Source organism: Morus notabilis, unplaced genomic scaffold, assembly GCF_000414095.1.
Source record: "Morus notabilis unplaced genomic scaffold, ASM41409v2 Scaffold16, whole genome shotgun sequence".
Lineage (NCBI taxonomy): Eukaryota > Viridiplantae > Streptophyta > Magnoliopsida > Rosales > Moraceae > Morus > Morus notabilis.
Genome location: NW_010367452.1, coordinates 128,293 through 152,558, shown reverse-complemented (window position 1 = coordinate 152,558; position 24,266 = coordinate 128,293). Strand labels below are relative to the sequence as shown.

Genomic DNA, 24,266 nt, shown 5'->3' with positions numbered 1-24,266 from the left:
CGTGCATGAGTGGAAGACAACATGTAAAGGGCTAAAGCATACGTATACACATAGTAAATTTATTTTATGCTACAGCCATTCAATATGCACAGCCTCAAGATAAAGTAATTAGAACTACTTTTCCCTTTTACGTGTTAAAGTAAATCCTGCCCATGTGCATGAGTGGTATAGAGCTTTAATTCTTTAATTCATTTGTGGATCGAATTTCCTTTTGATCATAAATATTGTTTGCATATTCGATCTTTTTGTTTTGGGTTGAGGAAGATATGTAGCCACCTATATTCTTAAACTTAGGGACAAAGTTTATAAAGATTTTTTTTTTTTTGCTAAAAGTTAAAAATACGCCTCTCTGATTTTTTTCCTCCGAAACTGATGAAAACTAGGGAATTTCCCCCCCCCCACTTATACATGGTATCACTAGTAGTGCATGATATCACCAACTCTAATTTCGTTCAATTACATTTTACTAATATTATATAACCAGTATTGTTCTTCTAACATTCATGCGGGTAGAAAAAAATAAGTATGGTTGGTATCATAAAAAATAAAAAAATAAAAAAATAAAAAAGTAGAGAGAGAGAGAGAGAAATGTATCACACTTAACTTAGCTCTTTGGTTTGATGTTATTCTCACAATTTTGCCCCTTGGGTTTGACGTGATTTGGTGGAGGGCATTTTGATCCAAAAAGGTTACAGAGGACATAAAGTTATTATGATGAAAACAACAGAAAAGTTATGGCAAAAGGAAAAATGTGACTCGTTAGCGAAAGGAAAAACTCAATGCAATTGCTTAGAGTTCATAGAATCTCCCGCTTCTCGTTAAGTATGCTTGGATGGGACCTCCAAAAGCTTTCTTCAATTATATTGCAATGTCTTGCCACAACTTTCTTTGGAGAAGTTTCTGTAGATAATTCTTCCTCGTGTTTCAAAACATTATCCTCCTGCATAAACAAGCAAAGACAATACATTGAGCAGCTGAATTAAAACCAACTCTTTTTTTATTTTTTATTTTATTTTTTTGCTGAATAAAACCAACTCCTCCTGATTCCAGGACGGAGCCGCCAAAATCTGCAAGATACTGTATCTCAATTTTCACAGTGCTTTTCAAGTCTTTAGAAAAGCTGTTTTCAAAGTTCTGAAAGAAATTCATTCCAGTAAGTAGTAACCACAATGTTCCATGACGCTCAAAGAATGAGAACATTTGGTGTAGGCAATCTGATAACGTTGCGATGATATTGTATTAAATCTTGAGACCAAACAAACTATAATGAGCATAATGTTTAACTCTACGACGAGGTCTAGAACCTAATGAACATGGAATTTCAAATTAGACTACTCTGGTGCCTCTTCATCACCTTCGCATATTGTTGATAAGTGGAGGCAGGTTCTTTGATGTTGTCTTTCTTTTCCCAAAATAGACAACAACAACAAGCCTCAATCCCAAAATAGACAATAATACAAAATAAAAATAAAATAAAATAACTTGGAAACACAAACTTCCATCTAACAAAATGGTAAATAGCTACCCCAAGGAGTCCATAATCATAGTAAGAACCTAATCTGACTCAATTCTTCATGTGCACGCTGTTATAATCCTTGGGTAGAGCTCATCCCCAAAAGCTAACTTGTAGGGAGTGGGTGCCCAAGTGGTTATAAACCCACATGCTAAGCCCATACTTTAGCAATATGGGACTCAACCACGATCCTAACATACCACTACGCTTCCGACACCGACGTCCACGGCGGCCCACTCTGGATGGCCCACTCTGGCCTTTCCAGGTCGCCCCTTCCGCAACGTGGACCTGAGGAGGAGCATGCTCTGATACCAATTCTTATAACCCTTGGGTAGAACTCATCCCCAAAAACTAGCTTGTAGGGAGAGGGTGCCCAAGTGGTTATAAACCCACATGCTAAGCCCATACTTTAACAATGTGGGACTCAACCAGGATCCTAACACACGCCTCATCTAATAGTAAATGCAGGACTCTAGTAAATATTGCATTGACAAATGATAATAAAGTGAGAAATATATATTGGGGCTCCCAAACAGAGAGAAAAGTAACCTTGTCCCAGAAGACGGAGGAACCCTGGCGGAACATTACTGGTAATGTGTTGTAGTCAAGGATACCAAATTGTTTAAGCAATTCATTTTTCTCTGCCGATTGAGTACCCTGAGAAATAAGATATGAACAATATCATGGGAACATATCCTATCAGCATATAATCAATTTCAGATGAAATCTAAGACGTAATAACATATATCACAAAATGTATAGCAGCGAATAAAAAACATGGCAAAAGTTCACTTGAGAGGAAGACAGAAAGCAACCAGAAGTTATAACTAACATATATCAGTCCGCCCTCAGAGCAAAACCACAAATAATTATGATTCAGCAATTTTTCTCCAAGATTGCTAAATGATTATTTTAGTAGAATCCCGAGAGCACAAAGAACCAATGTGACAGAAAGTTGACTATTTAGCGACATGTACATTCTGATAGGGTACAAGTGAAAGACTGATGTGAATGAGAAATTTTCAGAAATTCCAAGGGGAACAAATGATGTTAACGGGAACATTCCATGGGGGAAGTCCCCTCCTATGGTTTGATGATTGCTTTTTCACTTTTCTACAAAATTTTATTATACACGTAAGCCACATCTATGGAAGTAAGCAGCATGCCCCAGCAATGAGGTACAACAAAGCTAGCTGTTTAAATTAAAATAAAACATGCATCAGGAAGCCCAAGCACAACCATATGAGTATACATTGAAATAAGCAAGTCCAATAAAAATGAAGAAAGAATCCTGAGAAAGACAACTCCACCAAATATCAAGTAACATGTCTTGTACCTTTAAGTAGTGCTGAGCTTCACTTTTGCCTTTTCCAGACTTAACAAGCTCCCAGAAACAAGTATTATATTGGTTATTGATGTGGCCTGAGGAACCAAAAAACATTATCCTGAATTTAGAACCTTATCCTAAATAAATACGAACTTCAAACGTCACCAATGTAATGCTGGCAGAAGTAATTAGCTTGTATTTTTGTTACTGTTAAATACCCCAAGGTTCTCAAAGAAAAATATCAAATACTCACAATCAACTTGTCTCCATGCCAGATAGTCCCGAAGAATTTCAGAAGACGGGTAGCACACAGCACGTCCATCAAAAGAAGGCAGGTACTTTAACTCTTTCTGCTGGAAAAATTCTTGCCAGTTGATCACATACATCGAAGCGAAGAATGACGCAACAGTGGTTACTATGTCACTGCAAAATGGATTGCAAAATTCAAATGTTAAAGGTTATAATGATAAACAGCAATGGGAAAAAGAAAGAAAGATACCATGACTAAAATCTATTTTGAAGAATGTACTTTAAAATAATAATAATAATAATAATAATAATAATAATAATAATAATAATAATAATAATAATAATAATAATCTTACAAATGGAGGGCTTAAGCAAAAGCTAAGATCAAGGAGACTTTCAAAATCCTAAACTAGTAAATTCCATAATTCCATTAATAAAGTAATATAAGAAAAATGAAGAGAAACCTTGCTCGTCTTTGATAAAACTGAGAATCCTTCTTCACGATGAAGCTGGAATAAGATAATTAAAATAAATAAATCAACCAATCAATCAATCAAGAAGAAGTGAGATTGTGGAATGTCATTTGTACAGAGTACAAAATTCGATAACTGAAAAGATATGCAGAACAAGTACCTGTACTCGTCACTGACACCGTAGGCAAACACTATGTCTCGAAACTCTTTTAATACAGCCACTGCACATGAGTTCATAAGATTGAGAGCTCGCTCATCATTGGGCTTAATAAATTCATGAACTTCAGAAAACCTACAAAAGCAAACAAGACTAATTTTTGTTTACAGCATGTCTGATAAGGAATCAAGCAATAAATTCCATATCTCAATTCAAATAAAACCAACAAAAAATAATGGATTTCCTATTGTTTTTGTAGGAGATAAAGAATGATTATTCTGATTGCCAATTACTCTTGAAAACAGCGATAAATATATACAAGAGGAGAGAACCTTTGACTAATCCTAGATTGAAACTAAATAAGGAAACAATCTCACTAAACTAGGAAAAAAAATAAAACTAGAATCTGGTATTATTTAACCAGATTCTTCTCCTAATTTATTTACAAGATATCAAGGATTATTCCTAAGAATTCTCCTTAATTGATTCAGGAATTCAACACTCCCCCTCAAGCTGAGTTGTTAACGTAAAGAAGAAAGAGAAAAGGAATAATAATTCTCATTATCTTTTTTGAAGTATTGGTACACCAATATATAATCTATTCTAGGAGGCAAAAAAAAATAGGAAACTAATCTAATCAAATCAGAGGAAAAAGTCTAATGCTAATATCCCATAATTTTAGGGATTACAATAACTTTCCTAACCAAATATATACATGTTGATCTGTTTTCTAATAATTCGGCTACAACAGCTGTACAATTCAACACTCCCCCCCAAGCTGGGAAGTAGATATCTTCCATTCCCAGCTTGAAAGTAATTTCATGAAAAATTGAACTGTTGAGTCCCTTGGTTAAAACATCTGCTAATTGACTCCCTGAAGACACATATGACATGCAGATCAAACCTTCTTCCAGCTTCTCTTTGATGAAGTATCTGTCAATCTCGATATGTTTCGTCCTGTCATGTTGTACTGGGTTATGAGCGATGTTTATCGCTGACTTATTGTCACAGTACAACCTCATAGGACCTTCCCACTTGATTCTCAAATCATCCATAACGATTTTTAGCCACAATAGTTCACATACTCCTTATGCCATCACTTTGAACTCATATTCAGCACTAGATCTAGCCACCACATTCTGCTTTTTACTTCTCCATGTTACCAAATTTCCTCCAAGAAATGTACAATAACCAAATGTTGATCTCCTGTCCACTGATGAACCTGCATAATATGCGTCTGTGTAAGGTTCCAACCTAAGCTCATTATTCTTCTTGAATAGAACTCCTTTTCCTAGACAGCCTTTTAAGTAGTGAAGTACGCGGTAAGCAGCTTGTAGGTGTGTCTCTCTAGGATCATGCATGAACTGACTGATCACGCTTACAAAGTAAGCTATGTCAGGTTGAGTATGAGCTAGATAAATGAGTTGTCCTACCAATCTTTGATACATCTCCCTATCAACAACTGGTTCTTCCTTTGCTTTCCCCAATTTCTGATTTGGCTTGATAGGTGTAGCTACTGGTTTGCAATCAAGTTTTCTTGTTTCCTTCAAGAGATCTGTCACATATTTTTGTTGTGAGATAAAAATTTCCTGTTTTGAGTATGAAACTTCAATTCCAAGAAAATACTTTAGCCGCCCAAGCTCTTTTATCTCAAATTCCTTGATCAAGCATTGTTTTAGATTCTGTTTCTCCTTCTCATCATTTCCTGTGATAATGATATCATCAACATATACTAGGAGAATTGTCACTCCCCTTGTGGCCGAGTGTTTGATGAAAAGGGTATGATCTCCTTGGCTTTGTCTGTATCCTATTGCTTTCATTACTGTAGCAAATCTTCCAAACCAAGCCCTTGGTGATTGCTTTAGTCCATATAGAGCCTTCTTCAATCTACACACTTTGTTGGATGTACCTTCTCCTTCAAAACATGGTGGAATGCTCATGTAAATTTCTTCTTCGAGATCACCATGCAAGAAAGCATTCTTCACATCATACTGCTGAAGTTGCCAATTAAAATGAGCAGCCAGAGATAACAAGACCCTTACAGTATTCATTTTTGCCACAAGAGCAAATGTCTCTTGATAATCAACTCTATAACCTTTAGCAACCAGTCTTGCTTTATATCTTTCAAGGGAACCATCGACCTTGAATTTCAAAGCAAAAACCCATTTGCAACCCACTAGATTTTTCCTTATGGCTTATCAACTATCTCCCATGTTCTGTTCTTTTCCAATGCATCCATTTCTTCCCTCGTAGCATTCCTCCATTCCCTTTTTGACAATGCCTCAGATAAAGTGTTTGGAACAGAAATAGTGTTTAGACTCACAATTAAATTTTTATGAAGTGGTGAAAAACGGTTTAAGTGACACGTAGTTGGACAATGGATATAAAGGTCTCTTTGTGCATTCTCTAGTGCCTTTTCTAACAACAATGGGAAGATCAAGATCCTTTTGTGGTGTTTCAACAGATTGTGTATGCAAAGGTGGATCAAGACTTACCACATCTTCATTAGCAAGGCTCGGGGTGGCATCTTGGACTTGTGTCAGGTCTGGAACAGCTATTTTTCTCGAGTACACCTGAGGAAATCTAAAAGTCATAAACACGGACAGATGCTGGAGTGGTGAGCGTGTGGACAGGAGTATGAACAACTACTGGAGAGGACACATAATCTAGTTCTGAAGTGGACACAATTTGTGGAACTGGAACAGACTCAGTAAATGGTGGCTCGGTAGATGAAGCCACGGGTAATTCAAGACCAAAATCACAGTCTTTATATTCCATGGATAAAAACACCCCCTGAAGATAAGACTGTGAAAAGTATGGTTTGTTTTCAGCAAAGGTGACATCTGCAGATATATAAAACTTTCTAGAAGGAGGATGATAACACTTGTACCCTTTTTGTGTGGCTGAATAACCAAGAAACGCACATTTGATTGCCCTGGGATCTAATTTCCCTCTATTTGGACTATGAACATGGACAAAGGATGTACAACCAAAGACTCTAGGAATGAGACCATTTGATGTCCTGACATGTGGGTAGAATTTAGCAAGAGTTTCTATGGGAGTTTTGTAATCTAGTGTCCGGGAGGGTAGTCTATTAATCATATATGTGGCAATAAGAATAGCTTCTCTCCAATAAGATTTAGGAACATTCCCTTGAAACAACATTGCCCAAGTGGTATTAAGTAAATGACTATTTTTTCTTTCAGCCACCCCATTTTGTTGTGATGTACTTACACATAAGGATTCATGAATAATGCCTTCTTTTTGGAAGTAGGGTGTTAGGATTTGGTTGAAGTAATCCCTTGCGTTGTCAGACCTAAAACATTTAATTTTGACCCCAAATTGATTTTGAATCATGGAGTGGAAGGTAGGGACAACACTACTTACATCAGATTTTTGTTTGATCAAAAATATCCATGTAACCCTAATACAATCATCAATCAAGGAAACAAACCATCGAGACCCCAAAATATTTGGAATAGTGGACGGTCCTCAAATGTCACTATGAATCAATTCAAAAGGATGAGAACTTCTTTTATTACTAATAGGAAAGGATACAAGAGTATGCTTTGTAAGTTCACAAACATCACAATGAAAATCTGTAATATCCAGTCATTTAAACAAAGAGGGATACATAATATTCAAGACTCTAAAAGATGGATGACCAAGACGAAAGTGATGAAGCCAAATGACATTTTTATTCGAAGAACTAAGAAATGACGCGAACAAATTATTCATGACTCTTTTTGAAGTACTCGGTGTTTCAAGATAGTAGAGCCCATTCCTTTCCTTAGTAAGTCCACTCTTCCTCCCCAAACCGCGTTCCTGAAAAACACGGTAAGAAGGATGGAAAATTGCATAACATTTTAGATCTTTTGTGAGCTTTTGAATTAAAACAAGGTTTGCTGACAATTTTGGTACATGAAGGACATCTTTGAGAATGAGGGTAGGTGTGCAACTGTAATAAGAGAACTGTTTGCTACAGTGATTTTCCTACTACTAGGACATGGAGCATAAGTGCTGAAATACTGTGAAGTGTGAGTCATGTGATCTGTGGCCCTAGAGTCAATTATCCAAGAGTTTGTCAAACACTTTTCTGAGACATGTAATCCAAAAGGAAGTGAAGACTTACCTGAGAGTGCCAATGAACATGCACCAAAAGGCTTCTCGAGAGATCCTATCAGGTCTCTGAGTTTCTTAGAGGACGTTTGGTTTATGTATTCAGAATCATGATTCAGAATCATTCTCGTTTTACGTGTATTTTTTGTGAGAGAAAATACTGTAGACAACCATGAATCATGATTCAGAATCAGGGACGAATATAGGAAATAAACATCTCATTAATCTCTTCACTGTTGAGTCCTCCTTTCTCCTGTTTTTCATCATGGCTAGTTTGTTCTGTCAGATGTGCCTAAGATTGAGACCTCTGTTGGCCTCCACAATTTCCCCATTCTCGGCTTGGTGGTTTACATTCAATTTGCAGCAACTCTCCTTGGTATGCCTTGGTTTTTTACAGTAGGTGCACCATAAATTGTCTTTGTTGTCTCTCCACTAATTGTTTTTGTTCTCTCCCTGAAAGCCCAGACAGGTCTACTTTCCCCCTTTCTAGCATCTGAGGTTGTTCACTTTTTGTGATCAAGGCCGAATTCTCTAGAGTTTGAGGTTCAAGCATTATACCCCTTCAACTTCTTCTCCCCGAATTAGAGAGATTGCCTCTTCTAATGATGGTGTTTCCTCCCTGCCGAGAATCTGAATTCTAACTTGATCAAATTCAAGATTAAGGCCAGCCAAAAAGTCATACACACGATCCCTTTCAATGAAATTCTTCAAAACAGCAGCATCAACTGGCCATTTCATCTCAATGACCCTATAGTGATCAAGTTCTTGCCACAAGTTTTGTAGCAAATTTGCATACTCAGTTACTAATTTATTCCCTTGTTTGGTCGCACTCACCTTAACCTTTATCTCGTACACTTGGGTAGCATCACGCGCCTTTGAATAAGTCCGCCGAATTGAGTCCCAAATAGCTTTTGCAGAAGTCAAAAACATGCAGGTGTCACTGATTTCAGGATTCATGGAATCCCACAACCATGACATGACCATTGAGTCTGCTTCATCCCATGCATCAAAACCTTTTTCTCCAAGCTTCGGTCATGTCCCTAGAAGATGATCAAGTTTCCCTTTTCCCGTTAAATAAGTTTGAACAAATTGAGACCACTTTAGATAATTTTTCCCGTTCAACCTATATGTAGCCCGAACACTTTGCAGATCACCAGTGGACTGATTCGAATTGATCTCTTCAGATTGAACAGAACTGTTTACAACCTCAAACACGATGGTTCAGCGTTTCTGATTTGAGAAAAAAAAAAGGAGAAAAGGAGAATAGTATTGGGCTATTTGCAGTGATTTAGAAAGGGAGATTCCAACAATGAAGGCCAAAAAACCAAACCCCAGTAATTGGCAATAAAGGCCAAGAAGATCGAGAAACAAATATGACTATGAAGGCCAGAGAAACGAAGGCAAAAAGGAAACCCAGAAAAGAGCTTAATTCTCTGATACCATAACGTAAAGAAGAAAGAGAAAGAATAATAATTCTCATTATCTTTTCTGAAGTATTGGTACACCAATATATAATCTATTCTAGGAGGGGGAAAAAAAAAGGAAACTAATCTAATCAAATCAGAGGAAAAAGTCTAACGCTAATATCCCATAATTCCAGGGATTACAATAACTTTCCTAACCAAATATATACATGATGGTATGTTTTCTAATAATTTGGCTACAACAGCTGTACAATCCAACAGTTGCATATGTTGAACAAACACAGGTTGTGACTTAATTCTTCAAAGCTTGTTCTCGAAAGAGCTTTTGTGAGTATGTCTGCCACTTGAGATTGTGTAGGAGTATAGACCAGCTATACAACCGAGTTATCAATCTTCTCTGAGATGAAATGACGATCAATCTCAATATGCTTAGTTCTGTCATGGTGTACAGGATTCTTAGCAATGCATATAGTTGCTTGATTATCACAGAACAACTTGATTGGTCTCTCAATTGTTATCCCTAACTCCTTAAGTAGTCTGCGTATCCACATTCCTTCACAAATGTCTAAGGCCAATGATCTAAACTCAGTTTATACACTGCTCCTTGAGACTGCTAGTTGTTTCTTGCTTCTCCATGTCACAAGATTTCCCCAAACATAGGCACAATAACCGGTTGTTGATTTCATGTGTCTTACATCTCCTACCCAATTCGCATCTAAGTAGACTTCAATATCCCGGTTTCCTGTCTTTTTGTAAAGTATACCTTTTCCTGGAGTCATTTTGAGATACCTCAGAATTCTCTACACAGCTTCCATGTGTTCTTCTGTAGGGTTGTGCATGAACTAACTCATCACACTGACTGGAAAACCAATATCAAGTCTTGTGTGTGAGAGGTAGATAAGTCGCCCTACAAGTCTTTGGTACCTTCCTCTGTCAACTGGTGCAGAATCTCTTCCAGCTCCTATATTCTTAGTTGGATCCATCGGTGTGTCAACAAGTTTGCATCCACGCATGCCAGTTTCCTTTAGTAAATCCAGGACATACTTTCGTTGAGAGACAAAAATTCCTTTCTTGGATCGAGCTACCTCCATTCTAAGAAAAGAAAATATCTGAGGTTGCCAAGGTCTTTAATTTCAAATTCCTTGGCTAGGACTGATTTCAATCTCAATAATTCCTCCTCAAAGTCACCGGTTAGAATGATGTCATCAACGTATACAATTAAGACCACTACTTTCTTTTCTAAAGAGAACTTCACAAACAGTGTGTGGTCTGCTTGACACTGAATGTATCCATATTTCACCACCGACTTTGCAAACCTGTCAAACCATGCACGAGGAGATTGTTTGAGTCCATACAAAGACTTCTTGAGTTTGCATACCTTGTTTTTCAAGGTAGTTTCCGGTCCTGCATGTATTTCCATGTACACATCTTCTTCAAGATTACCATTCAGGAAAGCATTCTTGACATCTAATTGGTGCAAGGGCCAGTCTTTGTTTCCTGCAAAGGAAAGAAGGACTCTGATAGTATTTAGCTTAGCCACTGGAGCAAATGTTTCTTGATAATCTACTCCATAAGACTGAGTGAACCCTTTTGCAACTAGTCGAGCTTTTAGTCTCTCAATACTTCCATCTGCCTTATGCTTGATGGAAGATCCACTTACATCCGACAGTCTTCTTATTTGGGGGAAGATCTGTTAACACCCACGTGCCATTTTTATCCAATGCTTGGATTTCTTTGTTAACTGCCTTCCTCCATTCTGAGTTTTTGAGTGCCTCCTGAATAGAATTGGGAACCTGCACACTATCAAGGGTAGACACAAAGGTCTGATAAGATGGTGACAATTTTTCATATGAGACAAATCGGCAGATAGGATGATTTGTACATGTTCTGACACCTTTCCTTAAGGCAATTGGAATATCTAAATCATCCATAGCATGTGTTGTATCTTCAAGGACCGAATTTTCCTTACTTGAGTGAATTTGTGTAGTCATTGAATCCGGATCAGCTTCATGGTCTAGTACGAGAGGTATTGTGTCTTCTATCTCCTTTCCAGACTTCTTCCTCCTGTAATAAACAATCAACTCTTTGTTCTTGTTATTTACTCTGTTGAGGATGAGGAGATGGACTAGGATTGTATGGACTATGACTGTTTCGGACAAAAGAGAGGTTTGTTGTGTGAGGATGACTCTCAGTTTGAATGAAAGAATCAGCTTGAGAAGGATAAACCGGAGTAGAAGAAGGTGAAGGATGAGATGAAGTAGAAGAAGGTGAAGGATGCTGAAATTCAAGATCCCAAAGCTAAAATTCTCTCATACCCTCCCCTTGAATTGTAGGTTTGGTAAAGAACGATTGGTGTTCAAAAAATGTCACATCCATTGAGTTATAAAACCTCTTTGTTGTGGGAGAGTAACATTTATATCCTTTTTGATGTGGTGAGTAGCCAAGAAAAACACATTTGATGGATTTAAGATCTAGCTTCCCACGATGTTGAGAGTGTATATGGACAAAAGCATAAAATCCAAATATCTTAGGATCTAATGATGAGATGAATTTGGTGTGTGGAAAATGTTGAAGAACAACTTTGGCTAGAGTTTGGAATTTAAGCACTTTGGAGGGCATCCGGTTAATGAGGTATGTGGCTGTGAGTATGGCTTCTCACCAGAAATGTTTAGGAACATGAGTAGTGAACATGAGTGATCGGGCCACCTCTAAAAAGTGTCTGTTTTTCCTCTCTACAACTCCATTTTGTTGTGGGGTGTCAACACAAGAACTTAGGTGAATAATCCCTTGACTCATGAGATAGGTACCTAGAACTGATTCAAAGTATTTTTTGACATTGTCATTTTTAAGGACTTAGGATCTTGGTTTGAAACTGTGTCCGTATCATAGAATTGAAGTTTTGAAAAATTTGTCCAACTTCAAACTTTTCTTTTATAAGAAACACCCATGTTAAGCGAGTATGATCATCAACAAAGGATAAAAACCATCGGGTTCCCGTGATATTTTTTACTCTTGAGGGTCCCCATACATCACTATGAATTAAAGTAAAGGGACGGGATGGTTTGTATGAAGAACTAGGATAGCTACTACGAGTGTGTTTAAAGCTGGCAAACTTCACAATTAAAAAACTTTAGACTTTTATTGATAAATAATGATGGAAACAAAATTTTAAAATATATAAAATTAGGATGACCAAGGCGATAATGCCATAACATAACTTCACTATCTTTATTGACACAAGTGTTTAAACATGACTGACTCTTGAATGATCCACCACTTGAAGGAATATTGTCCTTGAGGAGATAGAGTCTAGAACACTCATCAGCACTGCCAATCGCCTTCCCCGAATCCAATTCATGAAATTCACAATGGTTTGGAAAAAATTTAGTTGCACAGTTGAGATCACGAGTTAATTTACTTATGGAGAGTAAATTGCAGTCCAAATTAGGCACATGAAGAACCGAATGAAGGGTTATATCCTTAGTAATTCTTACTAAACCTGTTCCCTTAACCCTGGATAAAGAACCATCTGCTATTCGGAAAGTATGGTTCTCGAGACTTGGACTGTACTCGTGAAATATGGTGGCATCTCCCATCATATAATCCGAAGCTCCTGAGTCAACAATCCAAGGACTTGTATGACATTTATTAACCGCAAAGGCATTGGAAAGATTACTTTTATGTGCTAACATGATAGAGCCAGCGGCATTATTGGCTGTTTGAGTCACGACATTCTGGCTTAACAGCTTCTGGAGTACCTCAAGTTGTTCTTTAGTGAAAGGGCTATTCTCAGTTTGTGAAGTAGGAGTTGTACGGCTTTCCTTGTCATCTACGGTGGCAGCAATGTTGAGTCTTACCTTTTCGATCATTATTTGATCGTGATGGCTTCCAATCAGCCGGTTTACCATGGATCTTCCAGCGAGTCTCCCGAGTATGTCCTGGTTTGAGACAGTGATCACATCATGGTCTTCCTTTCCTCTGCCTGTTGTCAACAACACTGTTTTGCGATCCTCGAGCGGCCAATGCAGATCCTTCAAGAGTTGGAGTAGAGTTTTGAGGACCCATCATCAACTTCTTTCGACTTTCCTCTCAACGAACCTCTGAGAAAGCCTCCCTTATGCTCGGAAGAGGTTTTGTACCCATTATTCTTTCCTCTAACCTCATCCAAGCTCTTGTTGAGGCCGAGAAGGAATTTGAATGTCCTGTTTTGCTCAACAATTTTCCGGTATAGTTTTGTGTCTTCTATACACTTCCATGGATAAACTTCAAACATATCTAGATGTTGCCAATGGCGAGTGAGAGTATTATAGTATTGTGTGACCGTGAGATCCCCTTGACGTAGATCATGGAGTGTAGCCTCAACCTCAAACAATTCCAAGGTATTTTCCGAACTAGAGTAGGTTTCCCGTACTGCATCCCATATTTCCTTTGTTGTTCCATATAGGAGAAAGTTTTCCCCCATTTCGGTATTCATAGAATTGATTAGCCATGACATGATCATGTGATTCTCCGTCTTCCATGTTCTATACTTTGGATCTCTCTTTTCTAGAATTGTGATCTCATCGGTTAGATATTCATCTTTGCCTTTACCACAAATGAACATCGTCACCGATTGGGACCATTGCAGGTAGTTGTGACCATTTAGCTTATGCCCTGTGATGAGAATTGAGGAATTTTCTGAGCCTACATGAGAATTAACTGCGGATGAAACTTCAGCGCTGGAATTGACTTCCGAAGTTGAGGTAGACTTCTCTGTTGCCATGCCGTATTTGGTCATTCAGAGATAGTGTCAAACACTGCTTCAGAGATGGTGAGGGGTGCTTGAACAGAAGAACAATAGCAGCTTGAGAAAAGAATAGACACCTAATAAGATTGTGAGAATATGGGAAGAAAAGAAGGAACCTTGCCGTGAGAATAAGGCCTGTGAATGGCAGTCAACCCTGCCGTGGGAATGAGGCCGGAGAATGGCAGTATGGTTCGAAGAAATTCCCATAGATATGAGCCTAAGGCTCTGATCGCATGTAGGAGATAAGAATGATTATTATGATTGTCAATTACTCTTGAAAACAGCGATACATATATACAATAGGAGAACCTTTGACTAATCCTAGATTGAAACTAAATAAGGAAACAATCTCACTAAACTAAGAAAAAATAAAACTAGAATCTTGTATTATTTAACCGGATTCTTCTCCTAATTTATTTACAAGATATCAAGGATTATTCCTAAGAATTCTCCCTAATTGATTCGGGAATTCAACAGTTTTACATAAGCTAAACGGCTAATCCAGTAAGACATATTGCTCTCATATTTTGTAAGATGATACATTCCCAAGACACTTTTCCATGACCATTTTCAAAAGATTTTACAAGAATTAGACAGATTGTGTTAGGACCATCATATGGTGGTTCCAAATTTTCCTGTGAATTATCATTCCAAGACGAAGAATTTTGATCACAGTAACAACTACGAGTTCTTATGAAAATACAACAACTATGAAATAATTTATTTAAGCGTGAATTTACTTATGCTGGTTCCAAGTATGAGTTGATTTACCTATGGAAATGGCAGCCATCAATTCTAATAACAATCCAAGTAGATGGCAACAACTTCGCTTCAAACTGGAATGACCTAATATAATCTGGTTCAACCTTTCCAACGTCATCCACAAAACTACCGAGCTCCTTCAGAAGATCAACATGCTCATTCCAAAAGCTTTTGCCAGCTATATTCTTTGAGTGAACGATTCCTGCCTTTCTCCTAAGTCTCTTAACCGGAGCTCCATTTTCGTCATACTTCACAATGTCTTCCACCTAAACAACGTAGGAGGAACATCTCAGCACGAAAATCTGAATACATAAGGAATGTAAGGGGGTTCCCACTGTAAAAACCAATAAACCAATACAAAACTTGCTAAGAAAAAAGACATGACAAAGAACTATTTAATGAAAATGAAAGTTCCTAAAGAAGACAAATCAAAACATAAAAAGGACATTAACATAATAATTTTGTAAAGAGAATAACCTTAGTTTTCAATATGGCAGATCCTTGACGGACAATAACAGGTAATTTTTCATAGTTGATACCAAACTGTTCAAAGAGGAGGTCATGTTTCTCCCTTTTCCGGGTCCCCTGAAAGCATAAATAAAAATGAACGTTCTGCGTAAAAACATTATCCATGGCAGATTTGGAAAGTCAAGTTACTTTGAGCATAGAATCTTGGAGAGAGAGTTTTGAGAGAAGAAAAAGAGAGATATAAAGAAATGTACAAAAGGGTTTTTTATCTACATACAACCCTAAAGGTTACTGACACAAATAATAATGGGAATAATTGTGTTATTTACTCTTGATGTTACACGGCTATATATAGGGATTTACAATAGAAAAGAATGGAAACAGAATCAAAAAAAAATCAGGGAACTAAATCAGGAAAGTTGACTAACTAAATCCCTCAATTTCAGGGATTTCAACTAATCTTCCTATTCTAATATCTACACTTCGACACTCCCCCTCAAGCTGAGGAATAGATGTCTTCCATTCCCAGCTTGAATACCAGATCATGAAAACTTGAACTGTTCAGGCCTTTTGTTAGAACATCTGCTAGTTGACGTTCTGATGAAACATAGCTCATGCACACTAATCCTTCCTCCAAATTTTTCTTAATGAAATGCCTATCAATTTCAATATGCTTTGTCCAATCATGTTGAATAGGATTATGAGCAATATTGATGGCAGACTTGTTGTCACAATAGAGCTTCATAGGACCTTCCCATTTGACTCGCAAATCATCCAGAATAATCTTCAACCATAGAAGTTCACACAATCCCTGAGCGATAGCCCTAAACTCTGATTCTGCAGATGACCTTGCCACCACGTTTTGCTTCTTGCTTCTCCACGTCACTAGGTTACTGATAAGATCAAGGTATCTAATTCACGAAGATTAATTCCAAAAAACAAAAGAAAGAATCTTTATTGAATATTCACAAGAATTACACTCAAACGGTTTCTTAGAAACCAAACGGATTCCCCTGCTCAGCAAAATGCCAAGACTTCCTATGCCTTACTCCAATTCTTGCCTACCTGGCCATCCAGCCTGTCTTGCTATTTATTACTATTCCCTTATTAACTATGTTCCCCTGTTCCCGCTCACATAATAGCCCCCGTAGGTCTATTTACAAAATAACCCCCGCAGGCCTACACAAAAACACACTACACACACTCAGATCCCCGACTACTACCCCCCACCCTTTCTTACATAGACCTGCCTAAGCAAAGGCTTATCAACTACTCCGCCCCCCAAAAAAGTCACCTTGTCCTCAAGGTGAAATTCAGGGAACTGCTGTTGAATGATATCAAAGAGCTCCCAAGAGGACTCAAAATCCGGTAGATGACGCCACTGAAGTAGAACCTCCAATTGGCCTGTAACCTTCGAAAAACGAGTGGCCAGTAACCTCTCGGGCCCTTAACTCCAAATCTGATGCCAAAACTGGCGGAACCTCCTAAGCCAGAATAGGCACGCCAAGAGCTTTCTTAAGCTGAGAGACATGGAAGACCGGATGAATTTTGGCGGCCGCAAGCCATCGAACGAAGGCAATAGAGCCTGATTTTCAGGAACACCAAATCCCCCACGTCAAACGAAACATCCCGACGCTTGAGATCTGCAGTCCTTTTCATTGAATGCTGCGCCTGAAGCAAATGGCCTCGTAGCTCCTCCAAAATAGCATCCCTAGCCTGCAATTGCTCCTCCAACAAGTTGTTAGCCGTGGAACCCAACTCAAGACGCAGTAGCCTAGGAGGATTGCGACCATATAGTGCTCGGAAAGGAGTCATTCCCGCGGACACATGGAAGCTTGTGTTATACCAATATTCGGCCCAGGCTAAATGCGGAAACCATTGAGTAGGCTTCCCGGAAACAAAACACCGTAAATAAGCCTCTAAACACCGATTCACCACCTCCGTTTGGCCATCTGATTGAGGGTGGTAAGCTGTACTATGATGAAGAGAAGTGCCCTGCAACGTAAAAAGCTCCTTCCAAAAGTGGCTGAGGAACACCTTGTCGCGGTCGGACACGATAGTCCGAGGGAAGCCATGTAGCCAAACTACCTCTTTAACAAACAGGGCAACCACCAATTTTGCAGAAAAATGATGGCGAAGTCCCAAGAAATGAGCATACTTACTTAACCGATCAACCACCACAAGGATTGAGTCATTTCCCCCTGATTTTGGCAGGCCTTCCACAAAATCCATTGAAATCTCGTCCCAAACCAAGTTCGGCAAAGGCAATGGCTGTAATAACCCAGCCGGAGATAAGGTCGACGCCTTGTGCTGTTGACATACTTGACAAGCGGTCACAAAGGAATTCACATCCTGCTTCATGCCATACCAAAAGAATTCGGAAGACAATCGTTTATAAGTATTCAATACTCCCGAATGTCCTCCAACCTTACTGTCATGGAATTCGCGCAAAAGGATGCGTATGAGAGGAGACAGCCGGGGCAAGACCACCTGCCCTTTACACAGCAACAAGTCGTTGCATAAAGAAAACCCTTTCACTCCCTTCGGGCTGCCCCGCAACTCCTTCAAAATTCCTGCCAGTTTCGGATCACTCAACAGTTGCTGCCGAATTTCAGCCCCATCATACAGCGCAGAAGTGGTGATGTGCATCAACTCTATCCCCGAAGTCCGCCTAGACAATGCATCAGCCACGCAGTTCTCAGACCCCGGTTTGTACTGGATCTTAAAATCATAACCCAACAGTTTGCATAACCACTTTTGGTGCTCCTCCCCCACTAATCTTTGTTCCAACAAGAATTTTAAACTTTTCTGATCAGTGCGAACAATGAAATGCCGCCCAAGGAGGTAATGACGCCATTTCTGGATGGCCAACACCACAGCCATCAACTCGCGCTCATACACAGACTTGGCCCTAGCCCGCGGAGACAACACCTGGCTAAAGTAAGCTATGGGCCCCTGCTGTTGCATTAGAACCGCACCAATCCCAAAACCGGAAGCATCGGATTCTACCACAAATGGTTGTGAGAAATCCGGCAATGCTAAAACTGGGACTGTAGTCATGGCCTGTTTCAATCTTCCGAAAGCAACCTCCGCTTCTTCATTCCAATTGAAACTGTCCTTCTTCAATTGTTGTGTTAAAGGCCATGAGAGGTGACCATATCCCGTCACAAAGCGGCGGTAATAACCGGTCAAGCCCAAAAATCCCCGCAACTCCTTGATAGAGCGGGGAGTAAGCCAATCCAACATAGCTTGAATCTTATTGGAATCGGCCGAAACCCCCTCACCGGAGACGATGTAACCCAAATACTCTAATTGACTTTGGCCAAAAGTACATTTCTTTTGATTGACAATTAATTGGTTATCATCTAAGGCGGTCAACACCACTTCCAAATGACCCACATGTTCCTCTAAGGATTTACTGTAAACCAAGATATCATAAAAAAAAACTAAAACAAACTTCCGTAAAAAAGGTTTAAGTAACTCGTTCATCAATGATTGGAAGGTGGCCGGGGCATTAGTTAACCCAAAGGGCATAACCAAGAATTCGTAGTGGCCCTTATGAGTGCGAAAAGCTGTCTTAGGAACATCCTCCATGCACATCCGAATTTGATGATATCCCGATTTCAAATCCAATTTGGTAAAGATTGTAGCCCCAAACAATTCATCCAACAACTCCTCAATCACCGGTATAGGAAACTTATCCGGCACCATAGCTTTGTTGAGAGCTCGGTAATCAATGCAAAAACGCCAACTCCCATCTTTTTTCTTTACGAGAAGCACCGGGCTAGAAAATGGACTATTGCTTGGTTGTATGATCCCAGCCGCAAGCATCTCCCGTACCAATTTTTCAATCTCATTTTTCTGAAAATGAGAGTACTTGTAAGGTCTAACACTAATGGGAGAGGTACCCGGTTGTAAAATAATTCGGTGATCACGCAATCGGTGAGGAGGGAGTCCATCCGGCATGTTCAAAACACGTGGATGAAGCTGCAATAAAGCACTGATCTGGGCAGGAAGTGGCTGGTCCTGTTTGTTCTCCACATCCAACGTGTGTAACTCCAAGTAGATGCCTTCTCCCTCATGTCTAATGGTCCTAAACATTGCTTTAAGAGAAACCATAGTAGTGGAGAGACTCATGTCCCCTCGCAATGTAACAACCTCTCCCCTAATCCGAAACTTCATTAACTGAGACTTCCAATTCACGTGCATACCTCCCAAAGTTTCTAACCACTGCATGCCTAGGATAACATCCCCCCCCCCCCCCACGAAACCCCCCCCCCCCCCCCCCAAATTCCAATGGCAAAAAATTTTCTATAATGGTTAGTTGCGGTTTTTCCATTAAACCGGTATGACATCCTAATATTCTGCAGATCTCCAGTTTTCTGGGCGGCAGAAGCATCCTCGGATGAAGGGGTGCTGGTGGACTTGACTTTGGTGGTGGACATGATGAAGGAACGGAAAAAGAAAACTAAGGACTCGTTCATTTCACCGATTCGAATTTTTAGTTTTAGGTTTCTACAGTAAAAAGCTCTCAGAAAATGTCACATCTAACTTTTTCTGCTACAGTGAAAAGCTCTCATAAAATGTCACATCTCAGCTCGAATTGAAAACTCGAATCCGCGAAATGAACGAGGCCTAAGAAGATGGATCGGCAGTGATGAAGATGACTCTAGGTTGCACTCTCAGCAAACCCTAGCAAAGAAAGACGGCAAACCCTAGAAGAGGAAGAATAACCGGCGGCAATAAAGGCACACCAGAAGGAATGGCAATGAAGGCCTGAAAAACGGAAATTCCCAAAAAAAAAAAGCCCTAGGGCTCTGATACCATGACACAAATAATGATGGGAATAATTGTGTTATTTACTCTTGATGTTACACGGCTATATATAGGGATTTACAAGAGAAAAGAATGGAAACATAATCAAATAAAATTAGGGAACTAAATCAAGAAAGTTGACTAACTAAATCCCTTAATTTCAGGGATTTCAACTAATCCTCCTATTTTAATATCTACACTTCGACAGTTACAGTATAAATATATGTGTGTGTGTGTGTGTGTGTGTGTGTGTGTGTGTGTGTGTGTATTTGCTAAGAAAATAAATATTCAACTACTCTCAAGGGGTAAAAGACAAAATTAAAGAGAAGAAAGCCTAGGATGAAAGGAAATTCGCCAAAAACAAAAAACAAAGTATTTTAGGTAGAAGAAACTAAAAATTAAAAGAGACAAATTCTTTCATTAAATAAAACATTCTTGATAAAATAGCCCGTTTCACATAAATACACAAACATGATAAAAGTTGGGGCACAAGTATGTAAGTGAAAGTTAGCACCTTCAAAAACTCTTGTGCTTCTGTCTCAGTCTTTCCATGCTTAACCAGCTCATGTACGCATATGGTATGCTGGTTGTTCATATGACCTATGAAATACAAGATGTGAACAGAAAATTCATCATATATTTGAAACACATTCTATTTGAGTCTTAAAAATTATGCTTCAATTTAGAAGAGAGCAAAACAACAATTTAAAAAAAAATAATAATAAGAAAAAAGAAAAAAATAAGAATCTAAACTGCAAAGTATATAAATTTGTTTAGATGACTTTAGTTTAGCAGTACCAGAAGATCACTTACAATTATTTTGCCTCCACAAAAGATATGCTTGAAGAACTCCTATTGATGCACAGGACATTACCCGAGCACGAAAAGAAGGCGGATATATCAACTCCTTATGAGGGAAGAATTCTTTCCATTTAGTAACATATATGGAAGTGAAAAAGGAAACAAAAAGAGACTGAATTTTGCTGCACAGCCAATTGTCTAGTAAGTTAACAATATCAAGTTTATCCAAAAGAAGAAAACAACGACTTAAGACGATTAGTTCTCAACGAAAATGCACATCCGTTTAATCCAATTATATAAGAACAATAGAATGTTTTTACCATCCTCTCGAACAACAGCCTTAGTATATTTGCAAATTAGAAAAATGGTAAAAAGCTAAGGTGACGTTTGTTTCAAGGGTTCTGTCTAGTTTAGGATCATGATTTTTAGTTCTGTTACAGTGTTTTTCTCTCACAAAAAATTTGAATTTCAAAAATCAGAATCATGAACCATGGTTTTGAACCCATGAACCAAACGTCACCTAAAAGAACTTTTGTCAAAGCTCAATTTGAATGTTCAGAATTAAACCTTGCACGCCTCTGATAGAACCTTGTTGACTTCTTCATAGCAAAACTGCAATGACAAAGAGAAACAATTCCAAATTGAAAACTAATAAAATCAGCAAGTGAAATAAACTACAAGTTCAGTGGGAGACTATATAAAACAAAGAATACCTATACTCATCACTGTATCCATATGCAAAAACTATGTCCGGAAACTCCTCTAACATGGAAGTTGAACACGAGTTCATCAAATTCAGAGCCACCTCATCATTCGGTTTCACAAACTCATGAACTTCAGAAAACCTTCAAAACAGTCGAAATAAAAAGTTTCCTCTGAGTTTATATGTAGCTTATATAGCTACACCAAAAAATAGTGGTTCAAACTCTTTTCTGTTTACAAACCAGAACATTATACGGCTATTCACGTACTCAGGCTTATTCATAGTAATAAATAAAAAGTCTACAGTGGGTAAGAAATTATAACCTACCCATAATATTTTCCTAACCGTCGCTTATTCATCGAGTTTTGTTAAATTATCGTACTTTTTTCCAATCTAATACAATTCAAAGGTGATGTATCAGTTCAAAACTGTGTCCTACTGCATAGATCTCTCCTACATATGCATAAAACTCGCAAAATCTTGTACTGTATTATCACTAGAAAAAGAAAAAAAAAATCCTAAGAGCAACCATGTTGCAAAATATAATAAATATAATTGCTAAGATTACTATTTAAAATTAAATAAAGAATGAAATTGAATCGTGTGGAAGCTTGTTTTACCGTCGGAAATCACGGCCGTCGATTCGCGCAACTATCAGATTGGGAAACATCACCTCATCTTGGACTTCAAACGACTTCACGTACTCGTATTTACTGTTCGCCATTGTCGATTATTTTCCGTCCCTCTATTTCTTCTGGGAGAAAGAATCACGCTGGCGGCCGCCAAACACTTGTGAGCTTCTCCAATGGCGTCCGTTTGCTTATTTCCTATCCGTTCCTATTCTCGATTGTTCGTGCAAATCAAAATGCGTAAAGAATCACATCGGCTTCAACATAGAGACCAAAACATCGAAATTAGTTTAAAAATATCGAATTATACCTAATAGGGGATAGCGATGGTAGCGAATGAAATTCAATCGAATGCCTTAGGAACAGCAACAACAAAACCACAATCACTACAAAAAATTAGACAATATCATCGCCGAGAAGGAAAGACTGAAATTCGATCTTAGTCACTCGGTTTTCCCTCACTTTCTCGGAAAGCAAACAGCTTCTTCTACTTCTTCTTCTTCTCCCATGGCTGAGAGAGAATCTTTAATCAGGGTTTCTCTGAACACCGCTGGGTTTAAGCCTTCCCACGTGACAAATCCTTCGCAAGCGCGAGACACGAATGGGCCAGCTTGACCCAGAAAAATGGCTTTTTAGACATTTTGACAAAATTTAAAATTATTTTATAAGTGTCCTTCTCTTCTCTGGTGCTCCCTTTTATTTTGCCCTACCGGCAGTCGACGGATTAAAATCGAATGGTCTAAAATTCAATGACACATTGTATCAAAAAGGTGGATGCATTATGGGTTTTTAGAACTCAATTAGTTCGTTAATTTAAATTTTTAATTTAAATTGATATATAATTTTATTTAAAAATTTTTTATTATAATAAAAAAATAAAATGTGATTATTTTTAAAAAATTTTATTATAATAAAACTCAAATTAATAAAATAAATGAGACATAATTTACTGATTTAAGTTTTTAATTTAAATTTAAATATAACTTTATATAAGAATTTTTTATTATAATAAAAATATTAAATGTTATTATTTTTTAAAAAATTTTACTGTAACGAAACTCCACGAAATGAATGGACCAATGTTATTACCCACTATCTTTCAAAAAAAACTAGTAACGAAACTCGACGAAATGAATGGACCAACGTTATTACGCACTATCTTTAAAAAAAAACTAGTGTTGTAGAATCCCCCAGTGGAACAAAATTGCTCAAAAATACAAAACATGCATTTTTATTTTGTGTTCTTTTATTTTTTTCTTCTTTCATCTGAACTGTGTAAAGTCTAGGTTCAAACCCAGATCTGTCTGAAGAAACCAGACGACCGACTGGCTACTTCGCCGTCGCCGAGAGGCAAGAAACCCAAACCCCCAACCAACGGACAGGCGCCGCGAAAACGGTGTGATCTCCCCTCTTGCCAACCACCAACAACCTTCTTCACGTGCCACCACCTTCGACGACTCCATGTCCTCCTTCCCATCCTTTAATGGTGGAGCGATCTCCCTATCCCCCTTCCCATCGCGGCACTATTTCTGTTGTGCGTAAACGACAAGAGGTCCGCCACCGTTTAAGCTTTTCTTTTTTAGGATTTTGATTCAAAGATTTGTAAAGTTGAAGTATGAATGGGATTTGGCTTTCGTTTTTAAGAAGTTTCTTGCCCATTTCGATTCAAATTCTCATTTCTTCACATTTGGGTAAATTTTTGTTTGTTTCTTTTGAATTTAGTCCAAGTTCCATCTGATTCGTGCTGCTGCTGCTTCTTTTTCCTTTTTTTCCAGGTTTTGGTTGCAGCAAACACGATTCACCAGACACAAACATAATAATAGACCACCCTAACTAACAGAAAAAAGTGAGAACAAAAGTCATCGTTCGGTTCGTTTATTTAAATTTTTAATTACAGTTAAAATGTGATTTTATGTGATAATTTTTTATTATTAAAAAAAGTTTAATGTGATTTTTTATGAGAACTTTTAACTGCAGCAAAATTATAATTGAAAACTTGAATATGTGAAATAAATAGGACTTAAAAAAGATTTAGCCTTG

At 38.2% G+C, this 24,266-nt stretch overlaps 1 protein-coding gene across 1 annotated transcript; it reads right to left on the bottom strand.

Moving 5' to 3' along the window:
- Positions 1-494: 494 nt before the first annotated feature.
- LOC21405070 (tRNA(His) guanylyltransferase 1) lies at positions 495-22,721 on the bottom strand. The gene is made up of 14 exons (XM_024174997.1): positions 22,537-22,721; positions 22,218-22,434; positions 21,608-21,739; positions 21,462-21,506; positions 20,907-21,076; positions 20,608-20,693; positions 15,288-15,395; positions 14,820-15,076; positions 3,723-3,854; positions 3,554-3,598; positions 3,094-3,263; positions 2,850-2,935; positions 2,063-2,170; positions 495-940 (listed from the first exon to the last, which is right to left on the bottom strand). The coding sequence occupies exons 2-14, from the start codon at positions 22,319-22,321 to the stop codon at positions 797-799; spliced, it is 1,587 nt and encodes a 528-aa protein (XP_024030765.1). The 5' UTR covers positions 22,322-22,434; positions 22,537-22,721; the 3' UTR covers positions 495-796.
- Between the last annotated feature and the right edge of the window lie 1,545 nt (positions 22,722-24,266).

Bases quoted from the DNA above. Each gene is read 5' to 3' on its own strand.
- LOC21405070 (XM_024174997.1), bottom strand. From the start codon at position 22,321: ATGGCGAACAGTAAATACGAGTACGTGAAGTCGTTTGAAGTCCAAGAT. The intron at 21,507-21,607 runs GTATTCTTTGTT...TTGTCATTGCAG, and splicing joins GGATACAGTGATGAGTATAG to TTTTGCTATGAAGAAGTCAA. The intron at 3,599-3,722 runs GTACTTGTTCTG...ATCTTATTCCAG, and splicing joins GGTGTCAGTGACGAGTACAG to CTTCATCGTGAAGAAGGATT.